The 15,291-nt window shown below is 45.1% G+C and overlaps 1 protein-coding gene across 1 annotated transcript; it reads right to left on the bottom strand.

Moving 5' to 3' along the window:
- Nucleotides 1-530: 530 nt before the first annotated feature.
- LOC139214115 (voltage-dependent calcium channel beta subunit-associated regulatory protein) lies at nucleotides 531-11,351 on the bottom strand. The gene is made up of 11 exons (XM_070844868.1): nucleotides 11,276-11,351; nucleotides 10,865-11,042; nucleotides 7,387-7,458; nucleotides 4,672-4,817; nucleotides 4,416-4,477; nucleotides 4,145-4,307; nucleotides 3,877-4,057; nucleotides 3,640-3,783; nucleotides 2,815-3,013; nucleotides 2,491-2,695; nucleotides 531-2,409 (listed from the first exon to the last, which is right to left on the bottom strand). The coding sequence occupies exons 3-11, from the start codon at nucleotides 7,432-7,434 to the stop codon at nucleotides 531-533; spliced, it is 3,027 nt and encodes a 1,008-aa protein (XP_070700969.1). The 5' UTR covers nucleotides 7,435-7,458; nucleotides 10,865-11,042; nucleotides 11,276-11,351.
- Between the last annotated feature and the right edge of the window lie 3,940 nt (nucleotides 11,352-15,291).

Below are 15,291 nucleotides of genomic sequence, written 5' to 3' on the forward strand. Positions count from 1 at the left end.
GAGGGAAATAGGTGACAGAAACTCCATCATTATCTTTCTTCCCATCAAAGTGCTCTTTGTTTTTAAAGTTAAAACTGTACAGTATTCACATACACATTGTTTGGACATACAGTAGCATGCTGAAAATTCACAGTTAAGTCTGAAAATATTGATTTTTTTTTTTTCTAAAGATGGGTCTATATTTTCAAAGCTATGTAATGAATGCATTTTGTTTTAAGAACGGTTACCAATAAAAAGGGGCATCACATGTCGCATGGCGTCACAGTGGAAATTAAGGTCTTAAAGGAAATGCTGGAAGAGACTGGCCACCAAGAAGGTACTATATGTCTGTGTCTATATGTCTTGATGCATCAGTTATCGGACGATGTTCAGTTTGAAGATTTGTCCGACTGTGCAGGAGACGTAGAGATCGATGACATATCTAACACATGATGATGTTTGAAGTGCTATAGACCATTTTGTTCAAGTCTATTGTCTATAGATGATGGATTTGAAATAAAGATAATGGAGAAGGTTGGACTGTTGACAGGCTATATGGGGCTGAAGCCGGGTGAGGCTGTGTGAGACACGGTAAGCACATGCTCCGTCCCTCCCTGGCTGAGCTTCTCTGGACTGCGCAGGCCGCCATAGAGCCTCTCTTCCACTGACACGACCAGCTTGTCAGTCAGGCTGCTCTCTGTCTGCAGGGCAACCTCTGACAGGATAGCCTGACTGCTGTTGTTGTTTCTGTTGTCGACTCTCGGATCCATGAGGCTCTTCTGTGTTGTCACAGTGGTCAAAGAGCAGCTAGTTGTGCTTTCTGTGTCCTTTTTTGCAGAGACTTGGCAACCGCCACCCTCGCCAGTCGGCTCTGCACAGCTCTCTGTTTCGTCAGTGCCTTCACAGGTTGCGCTGGCTGTATTTTCTGAGGCTTCCCCTGCGGCTCCTTCACTTGATAGATCTTTGCTCTCTGTGCTCTCTTTGGCTGCTTCCTCACAGGCCGCAATCTCACTGGCTTCTTCATCGGCAGCGCTTGCAATGCGCGAGAGGGTGCTGTGATACCTGGTGTCCAGAGGGTAACTGGCGCTGTCACCTCTCCGCAGCGGCGTGAACCTCTGCCTCTCCAAAGATGGGGAGTACCTACCCCCAGCGCCTGACCCTGGGTCGCTGTATTGCTTGTGCCTCTGCCACTGTTTCCGCAGATGAACTCTGGATCGGTGCCTGCAGCGCAGAGGAGAATCCTGCTGGTCGAAGCGCGGATCGTGCCGGAGGAACTCGTTGAAAAGAGCATCTGTCTTCTCATCGATGCTGTAGTCACGGCGGCGGAGACGAGGAGGGTGCGGACTGGAAGGCTGTGAGACTGGCTTCGTCAGTGGAGACAACAGCTGCGACTGTGATTCTAGAGATTTCTGAGGATGAGGGGATTTCAGAAGTTGATATGGTTCTTGGAGGGTAAGAGACTGGGTGCCAGTCTGAGACTTCATCTTCAGTTTCTCCTCTGTCGTTCTGCTGTCTGCCATCTCGTCCTCCAGCTCCTCCTGGAACAGCTTGGCCTCGATGCTCTCGCACACCGAACCTTTTCTCCCAGAGCTGGTGAAGAACAACCTTCTCTCAGAGGCCGTCTTCCCTCGCGGAGCCCCAGGGGCCCCAAAGAGCCGCATTTCCTCCGGAGCCCTGGATGGTGCTTCGATAGAGGCGTAGCCACTGTCCATCTGGAGGAGCTTACGATTCCCTGCCTCCCCCTCTCCTCCAGCTCCACCTCCCATCTCACTGTCCCCACCTGATGCCCCTCTGATCGCTCCCTCCAACACCTCTCCTTCCCCTTCTCCCTCAGGATAATCGTCCAGGTCTTGGGACAAGCAGCTGTCCAGGCCAGAGCGAGCTCCTGCACCACCGATGGACGAGACGCTGTCAGCATCACTGCGGATGGACTCCCGATCCGTGCTGCTGTGGTCTGAGGAGGCGTATTGCTCCAGGGAGGCTCGCAAGCTCCAAATGTCTCTGTACAGGGAGGGAGGAGCCTCTGAACTCTCCTGGCGAACCGTGAGGGAAACGGATGAGCCTGAGTCTGTCCTTCGTCTGGCCTGTGCTCCCAACACCACGTCATCTACGTCATCTATCTCTGCTTCACTTTTCTTCACATCTGATGTCAAGAGGTCTGTCTTTGTGTCTTGAGTTTTCCTCAACATGTCTTCATGCCGTTCCTGTATGGCTTCTTGTTGTGCTCCAAACAGCTCGTCATCTTCTTGCTCAACTCCCGCTGCTTCTGCTCTTACAGCTGCGCCGAACCTCGTTTCTTTTTCTGCTCCCGTTCCGTTAGCTGTGGCCTCCTCTTGTCTCTGGACGGGACAATCATTTGTTGGAGAACAGAGATCTTCTCTTCTGACGCTGCTGCTACGGCCAACCTCCACCATGGCCTCTAGTTTCAGCCTGCACAGATGGAGAACAGTCTTAATCAACAATTCTGGGAATTTTATGGTGCGAGTCATGGGTTTATAAAAAGGGATGTACCTGCTGAGGAAGACTGAGGACATGGGTGCGGTAGTGGGGTGAGACAGAGACTCCGCAGAGAGTGACTGGAGGGCACTGGTCTGGATCGGACTGTGTGGGAAAGATTCAATGACCTCATCTCGGAGAGGAGAAGAATCGTCTTCGGTGTGATCGGTGGTTTCACTTGCTGCTCTCTGTCTCTGGAAGGGCCTTCTCTTGGGGGATCCTGGTAGTACAAATTAAAATTACATGAAAAGACATGATGTTTTTCACCTTTTGACTCAAATTTGCAAAGTTCACTCACAAGTCTAAGCTTAGTCATTGGTTTATTACATTTATCCAAACCTTTGGCATCCAGGCTGGCAGCCCGGTGACTGCTGTCAAATTTCCACCTCCTGAAGTACGGCCCCGCCCCCTCCAGACTGGCATGGCGCCGCAGTTTAGAGAAGAAATGTAAAACTGAAGTCTGGCCCGGAGCCTTAGTCAACTCTCCTCTCATCCCCCTTTCGCTGTCGCCCTCTCCCCTGTCCCCGACAGCCTCCATCTGACAGAAGGGATGAAAGGAAAGGAGGATGGAAGGAGGTGATGAGACATTAAGGAGAGGCGGAGGCAGACGAGCGCAGATGAATCGTGACGGGTGGAGGCAAAGTCCTCAGGGGACAGCAGTTTGTCATATTGTCAGTCAGCCTCAGTGATGACTGATGTTACAGTGCATCAGTAGGTCTGAGCTTGTGGCAGCTGCTTTTCACAGCTCTGTTTATGTGTGATACAAGTAGATCAATTCACACTGAAGAATAAATGTGCAAATGTATTTCAGGCGAGCAGTGTGACTGCAGGCAAGTGGTTCAGTGGCTGGACAATTTTGAGGAAATGTTTGTTCTTTTCATCTAAACAATAATGTTTCGAACACGAGCTAAAAACATGTAAAATTGTCAGCTATGGTTCAAAACTTTCCTCTCAGACAGTCCTGAGAGTTTGATCCTGAAATGTTACTGGCAAGACCCCAGGGTGAATTTATTGTTTTTCGTAACCAAATTTCATGGTAATTCATCAGGTAGATGTTGAGATGTTTCGGTTCGGATCAAAACAGAGGACAGACCAACAATGTCATTCAAAGAGTCATGACCCTCTTATAACTCTTCATACAAAGTGGACAAAGGAGAAACTCACTGTCTGGGACCGTGTGTGCTGCGTTTTCATGGCTGCTGAGGCCTGTCTGGGGCCCTGGTCCAGGATGGTGGAGTGGTGTTGATCTCCAGGCAGACCTCCGCTGAGGCTCTGTCCCATCCAGTCGGGGACTCTCCTCTCGCTGGGCTGGAGAGAGAAACAAACTTCAGGTCAGAGGTGACAAAACAAGCCTTATTTGGTGAGATCGGAGAGAGAGAACTCGCACCCAGTGCCAGTCACCTGGTAGATGGTGAGGGGCAGTTTGGGGGCTGCGGTCTCACTGATGTTGACAGTGCTGCTCTCTGTTGAGTCACACTCCATGATGGTGAGGATCTTCAGGTCACACGGGGCCGGAGGCAGGTGAAGGTGGGTCAGCCGAGCCTTTTTCAGGTGGTGGAAGTCTCCCTCAGTCAGAGTGTACCTGAGAAAGTCGGTGAATTATCTGACGTCATTCCTGCTTATCCAAACATTAATGTACAAATTCACCCCCAGCTCAGATGAGCTTTACCTGCGTCCTTTATCCTGAGTCGTCTTCTCCTGTTCGTAGAGTGCAGATTCGTTGAAGGAGACTCTGCGGCCAGTGGACCCAGTGGAGACAAATCGCTCTGACTCTCCATCATGACAGCTGGAGGCTGAGAGAGCGTCTGATTCATCCAGATGAATGGTGATCTCTGAGTGACAAAGAGGACGAGACAAGGAGGGTGAGAAACAATGGGCTTAATGACGACAACGAACCACAGCACAGGCATGTATGAACTTTAAAACCCACTGGCTCTGACCTTGAGTGGGCTGAGAGTCATCAGCATATGTGGTGTTTGTCTTCTCGAGGTCATCGCTGGCTCTGAAAGTAAAATGAGTTTTACTCTCTGCGCTCTTTCACACAGACAAAAAGTGCCTCATCACATCACAGCTTTCAGTTTCATATTCAACGCGGCTTTAATCCATCTCTGTCATGATGTCGTTGGCTCCTGTGATCCCCGTGTGTTTGCAGACCAGCCAGGCCTTTTGGCCCCACGCAGCGAGTGTCTCACCCACCTGGAGTAGCGCCGTCCACCCATGCAGCAGCGGTGACAGAAGAGGAGCAGCAGGGACAGCAGGACCAGCGTCCCCCCGGCAAAAATGCTCAGCAGCACCAACAGCAGCACATAGTTCTCCACGTGGCCCGTCGACACGGGCACATCCTGATGAAGAGCAGCCCAGGACAGAGGTTAGGACCCCAGCAGTAGCACATGTACTCAAGTACTGCACTGGAGTATTTACATTTTAGGCTTCTCTATGCTTTAAAAATTAGCTCAACCAACACCACTTATCATTAAAATCCTGCTTACATGTCAGTGTATTGGTAATACTAATAATCAGATATTAAAACATATATCATAATGTCCCATAATTTCCCATCTCACCAGCATCCACACACACTCACATTCTTGTCTTTGTGTCTGCAGTGAGGACACTCATTGATATAACCCCCCAGCCCATCACCCTAACCTTAACCATCACAGCTTCTCTGAAACCACGTCTTAACCCTAAAATGGCCCTTTGCATTTGTGAGGACTTGGCAAAATGCCCTCACAACAATGGTGTAAATATGAATAACAAAAAACTCAGCCTGAAAGCTTCCTCTGACAAAGAGAACAATATTCAGAGAAAATACCAACTGTGTCACCACAAATATCAGCCCTCAAAACCAACATCCACTGAACCCAAGCGCTCCCTGCACTCTGTTTATTTGGGTTGCACAACATCAATTTAATTTCCACTGCTTGCACTCAGATGGCACCGCCGGAGCCCATAACTCATTCCTGTAATAGCACAATAAGGCAGAAGCTTACATGTCGGTGTTGTCATGTTTTGTTGTTGTGAGCTGGCTGGCTGCTTTAGTCCCGCTGGGGCAGTAATTGATTCATCTCCCTTTGAGCCTCGCAGCAGTGAGGGAGTACAATAAGGAGTACAATTAACACTGAAAGACTTTTGAAGTCCCTGCCTCCTCACAGCGATTCTTATCCACACACACTCATATATATCCTGCCTGCTCACACATACACACAGAGGCAGCACAAATGCTCCCCTCTCTCCTCTTTCTGATTAATATTCTCAGTCTTGGCTGAGCGAGTCTGGGGATGCTAATCGAAACGTCAGCGAGACCCTTAATTCAATTTCCCAACTCTTCTCAATGAGGGGGAAATGAGGCCTCCACAGGCTAAAAATGGAAACCGAAGGAGGAGGAGGATGAGGAGGAGGATGCAGACGCACATGAGCAATCCCCACACCAGACTTTCCTGGTTCTTCCTCCGATGTCAGATGCAGAAGAGAGTGAAAATAATTGGGCCCTTTTCATCGTCACAAATATAAAATCCATCCATTGCAGCGTTTAGCGTTACATAATATACTGAAATGTTAAAGGTAGACGTGGTGCTCTGGAGAAGCTCCTCTGAGGGCACGGACCGACCTTTACATGATGACGACCTCAACAGGAGCAGCAGCAAGGTCATGACAGCACTACATGTACAGACACCAGGGCTACAACCAAGCATTACGTTCAATATCGATTCATCTGCTCTTTACTTTCTCAATCAATCATTTGTAAGTAAAATGTCAGAAAACAGTGAAAAATGCCCTTCATACATTTTCAGGATGCAGGAAATCCTCACAACTGTGAACTGAATAATTAGAAAACAGGGTGTGTTTGCGTGTGTGATAAAGAGTAAAAACAGCTGATTTTAAGGTGACTCTCCTTTCATTGTAAATGGTAAAGGTACTTCTGGAAAACTAAGCATCATTCAGTCTGTGTCATCGTCAATCACAAGCTGCAGCATATCTCCACACAGAGGAGAGAAGGAGCTGTTGTTTCTGCCCAGAAAACCAGCAGAGAATGAGGATTATGTGAGTAACAGGGAATGAAAACACCCTTTTTTCCCCTTTTCATTCAACCTCAAACCTGCTTCAGGCCAGAACAAGTCCCATGTCACACACAAACACACACACACACACATGCATGGAGTATATTTTTCTATTCACTGGATGCTGTAGTGGCCTACATTCAGCTGAAGCCCATGGGGAGATACAGTATAATATGTTTAAGGCTTTATGTATGTATCAGAATAACAGCTCCATCCCAGCATAATAACAGCGTGCACACCTTGATACACTCATGGTTACATGTGGTAGTATGTGTGTGAGTGTGTGCTGCACACACTCGCACACATAGTTTTGTCAGAGCGTAGCTTAATGAAATGTTTTTACAAGCTCAGCCAAACAGGAAGAACAACACAATCAATCAGCCGGAGCAGCGGAGCCTCTCGCCAGCGTTCAGGACATGTCTCTAACACACACCGTGGAGGCAAACAACAGTCAATTCTGCCTCCACACAGACAGCTTTAAACGTCCAATAATCACAGCCGCTGGCTCAGATATCCACCAGTCCTCCAGAGGCTGTGTGGCACACAAAGCCAGCAGCACACTCAGTCCTGTTGTTGAGTTAAATCCTCTTTGGATACAGATCAGGCTGTCCTCCATGACTGCTCCACCTGGAATATAATACCTGCCACTGGAACACTCTGGTCTTTTTTTGTTAATGGGGGGGGGGGGGTGTTGGTTGGTGCTTTTGGCAGAAGTCCAGTTTGATCCGTAAATATTGTGGTAGAGCTGCTGTTCAGCAGGCTACAGACTCTAGCTGATGTGAAGGTTCAGAGAGTGTGTGTGCTGATGGTGTTGGACAGAGTGAGAGTGGGTGAACACAGCAGTACTCACAGTGGAGTTCTCAGTCAGACTTGTCAGAACAGGCAAATCATTGCTCATGGTCCAGGTCAGCGTGAGTGATCCCTGCAGGGGGAGAGAGGATGGGACGTCATACATACAGACATACATAAACCGCAACAATAAAACAACTTCTGTTCATTTATGCAAAAAACAATGATGTGAACAAACCTTGTGAAAATACCAATCAATCAATTGATGCTACTAAGCTGCAATTTCCTTTTGGGGCTTGATAAAGTAGTTTATTGCTCCTCAACCTTACATATACTGTCCTGCTGCTGTAAATAGGCAACTCACCACAGCACCAAATGTTTATTAATCTGAAGCTGAAAATAGCTCCCCTCGACCCATACAAAAATAAAAAATAGAAAATATTTCCTCAGGTTTGAGAAACATTTGCTGATACCTACACTGCCCAGCTGTTTTAGGAAACTATTTAGCCTGTTTTAGAAATGTAAACATGTGACCTATTTTTAAAGATTTTCATTAAGTATAACCAGACTCATCCTTTAAATTAACTGATGTAATGGTCAGTGCAGCCAAATATTTAAATGGGCATTGCGTGATCACTCCTAATAAACGATTGGTCACCTTCACCAGAGGAGGAGTGTTTGTGATCAGGCCTGTTTGTTGAAAGAAGAGCAGGCAATGTGGTGCTGGTTTTAAATTGCTTACATGAAGGCTGTCAGATAAAAATCACAAGCACTAAGGCAGCGCTGGTGCAGGGAGTTTGGGTATTTTACCCACCGGAGGAGGATTTCATGCCCTACAATTACAGAAAAGTTACACATGTTGGGGTTTTAAAAGGATTTTCTTTAAAGTCACTTGCTTTAAATGTTACTGTTTGTAGGCAAAAAAAGGTGATTTAGCATTTCTCTAATAGTCATCATCCTGGTAATGTAAATAATTATCATAAAATTAGGAAATGTAACTCAGGGTTTCTAAACTCCTGCTATTTAGTTTAACATTTCCATAAAGCCAGGGGACTTGCAAGAGACGGATATGAAAAAAAAGAAAAGCAGAGGGTAAAACATCCTGAAGTCTGCAGTGTCTTTCATTAGACCGTCCACACCTTGTAATTACCCACATTTCTCCACAAGCCCAGTGTGTAATGAAGGCTTTCTGTTACAATTTTGACGTCATCAATGCATCAATACAAAGATAACCCCGATGACGTCACGGGGGTTATTTTAAAGCTATCTCCATAGCAACAGGAGACATGACCTCCTCATGCCGGGTAAACTGAGCTTCTTGTGTAAAGTTGGTGTAATGCCCCTTTTGACGCTGCAGAAATGACATGAATCCAACGGCTGTCTGGACTGTGTTTTAAACCCTAATAAGATTTACTGACATCTCCAGGAGATGAGCACTAACCAAGAAGCCCTTAAAATAAATCTCCTCTTTCTCCCTCGACTTGGAGTCCAAAGTCTGTAAAACTGGACGTGGTGCGACGGAGGGAGAAACGCAGAGCAGCTGACAGTACACAGTTATTTACACAGAGCGCAGCTTGTATAACATCAGTCCATTATTGCATTCCTTACACATACTGGTATCGCTGCCGCACACTCCCTCACTGTGTGAGAGTCATATTTTATGTAATATCTCACACACACCAGCAGCTCAAGGTAACTGTGACGAGGATGAAGCTCTGGATAATAAGAGCACACCAACGATAGAGAAACTCACACATTCATACAGATTTATGTCGATTTAACACTCCACACAGTATATCAACATGTGGTAAATGTTCTATAACGTACTGTAATGTACCTGTACGCAGGTATGAGGAGGTTTTAAGTATTTATCAATATGCAGGGTGTCAACCATCACAGCTTCTCCTATGAAGACAGGTTTTCTATCTAAGCAGTGTTTTACTGTCTTATGAATCATTATCTGTTTAGCAGCCTCCACGTATAGGTGCATTAATGAGAACTGTTATGAACTATTAGTTACATGTTGTTTATATACTGACTGGACACATGGTGACACATGGCTGGACTCAAAGCAATGATGTTGTTTCAGACAGTTGTAGCCTTTACAAGAGTCTGCCTGATCTCTCCCCCAGCACAGATGTGGTGAAAACATCAGTCTTGTCTTTGCTGACTGAATAACAAAGCTACCTTGCAGAAGAAATGAATGGCGTGGTCTTGTGCACCACACTGTTCAAGGTCTTAAAAATGTCCTCGCTGGCAGTCTCACATTTTCTTTCTCAACAAAGCTACTAAAACCGCTGAGCCCACACATGGAGAGAAAGTAGCTGTAGGAGGTTTGAAAGCAGAAGCCTCTTTAAATTGATTTTATCATGCAAACTAACCTGCCTGTCAGAATCGCACCTGGTTGGCAGGTAAACATCCATTCAAACATTGATGACTCACTGAGTTATTGATCATCAGGACAGACTGAGTGAGGATCACTCAGTCTGTCAGATCCACTCACCTACTGGCTGACATTAATGCTGCTGGTCCACACTCAGTGACTCAAACTTAACGCATCTTAGCCGTGAAATACGAGCTTCTGAATGTTGACTATGTGGTGGCTCAGTCATGACAAACTGGTGCTGTGAAACTGTGTTCAAAGCCACATAGACTCTATTTTACATTGTAGCTGAGATCCCAAAGCTTCCAAACATACCAAACGTAGGCCAGTTATTTGTTTGTGATAAAACAATATGCAAGACATCTAGAATATTTTTGTTTGATTAAAGTCTTGAATATTTCACTCAGTGTGAACATCAGATGGCTGAATATAATATGCAGTATGTGTTTTACTGCCAGACAGCGTGGAGTTTAGTCTAACTTAACCTTTTTTATCATCATTATTTAAAAAATAATGGGCTGAATTTGTCAAAAAAAAATCTTACAATTCTTTTATTACAAAAGATTTATTTTGATTATTAATCAAATGTGATTATTTATAGGATATTATTATTATTATTATTATTATTATTATGACAGATGAACCCATGATACTTTTCCTCTATGCTGAAACTGTGTATTCCACTAATATTGGGCCATAATTTCTATTAATTACACTAATGACTTTAACCATCTTGACCTGCCAGTTAATACTGTGGGTAAATAACCAGAATACAACTGAAAACACTGACCCCGACTGGTAGAGAGAAAATAAATCCCAAGCGTGTGTGTGTGTGTGTGTGTGTGTGTGTGTGTGTGTGTGTGTGTGTGTGTGTGTGTGTGTGTGTGTGTGTGTGTGTGTGTGTGTGTGTGTGTGTGTATCTAATGACATGTTACATCCTCACATTAACCACGTACATCAGGCAGACGGACACACGGACAGACTGCTTTATGGTGTTTATTCCCTTATAGAGAGGAGAGGAGGGGATTGTAGGGTAAGACTACTGCATATGGCCCTGACGTGTGACTGGCTGATGATGATGATGGTGATGATGATGATGATGATGATGATGGTGGTGGTGGTGGTGGTGGTGGTGTCCAGATGTGCTGTATCTTACGGTCTATACGGGCGGTGTTTGAGCAGCTTCCCTCCGCTCTGTGCAGACTGACTACAGCGACCCGCTGCAGCCGCTCAGCAGCAGCAGCCTCAGCATCAGCAGCAGCAGCGTCTTCCTCTCTCCGCCAAAATCCCGCCGATCGGGGCTGTCCCACATCTCTGCGTCGTCTGCTCTCAGCCTGCGGGGAATAAATCACGGCCGGTCACACGGGGAGCCTTCGTGTGCCGGACACGGGGGCTCCGCCGTTGTCCCCGCGCGTCAAGCATCCCTCACTGAGCCATCCGATCACACGATTAACTGCTGTCACCTATCCCACATCGCACATAATGAAATAGTAGCACATTACACCGCGAGCCCGCCTGCTGGTCCACGAACTGGTCCTGATGCGAGCGGGTCAGAGGAGGGACTCACCCGGCTGTAGACTCCGTCTGAAGCGGCGGTCCAGCGGCAGCCTGCCCCGTCTGCATACTTTAATTTGGGCTTCAAATAAGGACTGTAGTTATGAATGAAACCACACGCGATTAGACACACCCACCGCCCGCTCCCGACGCACCACGTGACCCGCACCGATGACGATGATGGTGATGGTGGTGATGATGTGAGATGGAGGAGAAAACCCGTCCTCATTCACAGCAGATGTCCATGAATGGCAGCTGCTGACGGGGCGACTGATTGGCCGCCTGTCTGATTGATCTAATATCGATACACTCTAATGATTATCTCTGGTACCCTCCTCCCGCCGTGTTTGAGTCTGCCGCCGTTTTCCCGTTGAGAGACCAGATGCAGGGAGGCAGGCTGGTGCTGGGGACGTTTTTGTAATCTCACGTTTCGCCACCTGGTGGCAGAGTTGCACCGTAGCTCTCAGGTCAGATGTGCTTAAAATGGAAGTTCTTCATGCAGCTTCGTCAGATTTATGTCACCCCTTTACTGTTCTAGTGAAAGCTGCTTTAGTCGGAATATACAGCAAAAGACAACAAAAATCTTAAACTCGTAAAAGTTAAACAGCCTTTGTAAAAAAAAAAAAATGCAGATGTTGTTATGCCATCTTAATTTATAGAATAATCTAACAGATTGGTGCAAATTTTAGGCCTCTGTTATAATTTGAACTTTGTTATTTTACTCTCAACACATGTTTCTAAAGGGACCTAGATGTTTGTAACTGTAATTTGGTTTATTTATTGCTATATTTTCCATATTCTATATTTTTTTATGTGTCCCTTTTATCATAAACACAGCATGTGTTTTTTTTCTTTTTTGCATTTCTCTTTCTACACATTTTCTACACTCCAGAAGTGCTTCTCGCAGTCCTTCCCCCTGCAGATTACCTTCTTGTGTGATGTAGAAATGAAGCAGCAGCACAGCGGCAGGAGGTTTAAATCTGCGGCTGCATGATAACAGAAAACAGGAGGACGGTGGGTCTGAGTAAGTAAAGCAAACATCTGAAGAACCCATTTCATGTTTCTGCATAAAACCAGTCGCATAATACTTTTTCAAACCGGAACGGCCGGTAGAGTGACAGGAATAAGAACACGTGTGAGGCGGCTCAGAACAACCCAAGTAATCCACACTGGAGGAATGAGGTGTCACATTTTTTTTGAACAGATGCAGAAGATGCTGTTGATCCAGGAATGTGCCCACATGTCCGCTCTGCCACGTCTGTGTAAACTTCTCAGGCTATGGATGCTACATTCCAGGACATTTTTGGGACATTTTAAGCTCCTCGCTCTCTTTTCTACTTGCTTAAGAGGTTCTAATTTACTTGAGGAGCAAAAAGCCTGAGAGGCCTCTTCAAACATCTGAAACATAAACACAGCATATGGTTTTCAAAGAACTTGTTTATACATTTTAGAAAAACTGTTGGCACAGTCTCTGAGAGCAGCTGCAGCTTCCACATATGACTCCAACATATAATTCTATAAATACCTTTATTACAGTTGTTGATCCCAGACGAGATACTCTACACATAAAGACAAAAGTGTTGTTTCCTCCACTGGATTCAAAAGATATCCTGATATTTAAAAAAGATGGCAGAACTCTTTCATCTCCTTCACTTTTTAGTGTACTGAGTGTCAGTCTTTGGTCTCACCAGTTCTAGCATGCTGTAAATGTCGGTGTATGTGTGTAGTCTTACTGTGTAGCCATGAACTGTGTGTGATTATCAACAATAAGAAATCATCATCTTAGAGAGTAAAACAGGATTCATGTCCTCAGCCTCTTCTCTTCAGTTTTTACACAAAAGAATTAGTAGATGACTACTTCATCATCTGGACTGACAGTCCACAGCAACATATCCTATATTACATTCAACATTGTGAAAACTGATCGTTTCCTTTTCTTTTCAGGATTCAGCCTCTCTGAGAAGTTAAAGAGTTATATCTAAAGACTAATAGACAATGTATTAATGCTGTCTCAGAAGGAGAATATCTCGTTCTTGAAGAACAACTGAGTCTGATTACTTCTTGAGGTGTTAAAAAGTTTTTAAAACTGTCTGAAGTCTGATAAGTTGCCTCGAGTAGAAGCATCGGTTGGGGCTGAAGACTACAAGTCTAAAAATGGAAATAAATCAGGGGGTGTGGAGTTAGACAGAAGTGAGCTTATCAGACTTCTGAAGACGGCTCCTCAGCTCTGCTTGAGACTGGCTGGTTGTTACATGAGCTGCTACCACCATAAATAATGCACCCGAATCTCTGACCAAACCTTCTGCAGGTGAGGTGCATTGTGGGTAATGAAGGCAACAGGTTTTGACAAGGCAAAGGGATGTGTGGAATTTTAAAAAAAGAGGGCATGTCAAGTTTTACTGCATTGATTTTGATCTTTTTGATCAGCAAGGCTGCAAACTTACACTAAGACTCACTGAGACTTTTTACCATTTTATGCTCTTTTGCATCCTATAATCTTTTCACGTTTAGAGCGAACCTCCAACTTTTCTGAACAGAGGCCACAACTGGCTGTTATGGGATAATGGTAAATTCTGAGCTGTGGAGTAAAATAGCACAAACATATAAAAAAAAAAAAAAAATTCCGTGCGACATCTACCCATAGTTTGCTAACATTAGCTTAGCATTAAACATCACACGTTACTGCTCACACCAGGCCAAGTAAAGCTGTATCAGCAAAACCCCTGAGTGTACCGACATGAGTTTAATAACCTATGAATTCAACTTTTAGTGTGTAAGAGGAAGAGTGTGTTTGAACAGATTTGCTTTAAGTTACTCTGTTCAATTAAAATGTCGGATCTGAAGCTGATAAAATCCCTGCTCATTTTAAAGTCACTCACTAATGTCTAAAAAATCAGACTCAATATGTTCTGTGAGATGGTGGTACTGCTCAGGATTTCTGTCTCAGTAGCTCCACTCTACCCTCAGAACTCAAATAGATCATGAATGGAATCATTTTAAATCATTTAAAGAGGTTTTATGGTCATTTTATTGCATCACTGTTGTTGTTTTGTATGCATCTTTCCAGGGACAAGGGACGGGCATTAGGCTCTACAGTAAATGCTGTGGTATACGGCATTGCTACATGCCATAATACTTGTCCAGATAAAAATACACATTAGATGGATAAGAAAATAGTGTTTTGGGATATGCTGTGCTTGATGGTGTATGGGTGAACAGATGGCTGAGCGAAATTTCATGATTAGCGAGACATTTTCATCCAATTTAAGGATATAAACAAATGTATTTAAGACCAGTAAAGGACCATAAATGCTCTCCTCATCTATGTTTTTGGCTTTTCAGACATTGCGGCAGCCATTTCATGATTTTCTCAGTCTATCAATGAGGTTCTTGTTTAAATATTCAGGACAGGTTCCTCACTTGCGGACGTTTTTATCTCCGAAATTCCAGGGACTCTAAGGTGTAACATACCAGAGGAGTGAAACATCTGGGAAATGATGCCAGGAGAGGCTGTGTAGGGGTGGGAGGAATGTGGAGGAGAGGATGAACGCTGTGTGTGTGTGTGTATGTGTGTGTGTGTGTGTGTGTGTTCCTGGATGGCTGACGTCAGAGCTGCGTCTGTGCATGCTCTGGAGAGCAGGACATCCTGTGGAATTGTTCTCGACGAGGCCCGAAGAATGTAAAGCAGCCTCCCTTGAACGAAAGGAGGATGAGGGAGAACTGGATCTCCATCAAAATCTCACGGGTACATTGAGTTCATCAAGTCACTTAAAAGGAGAAAAGACTGAGAAGAGACCAGTGTGGGATTCCTTTTGAATTCCAGTAAAGTTCAACAAAGATTGAGATGAAGCTATGATTTTAATTCACTGTATCGCTCACATTTGTAGAGCAGATATCTGTGCAGCATGTTAGCACGCAGAGAAAGAAACAAATAGAGGTGAAAGTGCTGAAACAGCCATGCAAAGGAAAATAAGAACAGATAAGGAGATGATGCACAGTGGCTGTTTTTCTCACATGCTGCACTGGCTG

The sequence above is a fragment of the Pempheris klunzingeri genome, chromosome 15 (assembly GCF_042242105.1).
Source record: "Pempheris klunzingeri isolate RE-2024b chromosome 15, fPemKlu1.hap1, whole genome shotgun sequence".
In the NCBI taxonomy this organism is placed as follows: Eukaryota; Metazoa; Chordata; class Actinopteri; order Acropomatiformes; family Pempheridae; genus Pempheris; species Pempheris klunzingeri.

Bases quoted from the DNA above. Each gene is read 5' to 3' on its own strand.
- LOC139214115 (XM_070844868.1), bottom strand. From the start codon at position 7,434: ATGAGCAATGATTTGCCTGTTCTGACAAGTCTGACTGAGAACTCCACT. The intron at 4,818-7,386 runs GTGAGTACTGCT...GCTCTTCATCAG, and splicing joins GTCTGACTGAGAACTCCACT to GATGTGCCCGTGTCGACGGG. The intron at 4,478-4,671 runs GTGGGTGAGACA...TTTTACTTTCAG, and splicing joins GGTGGACGGCGCTACTCCAG to AGCCAGCGATGACCTCGAGA.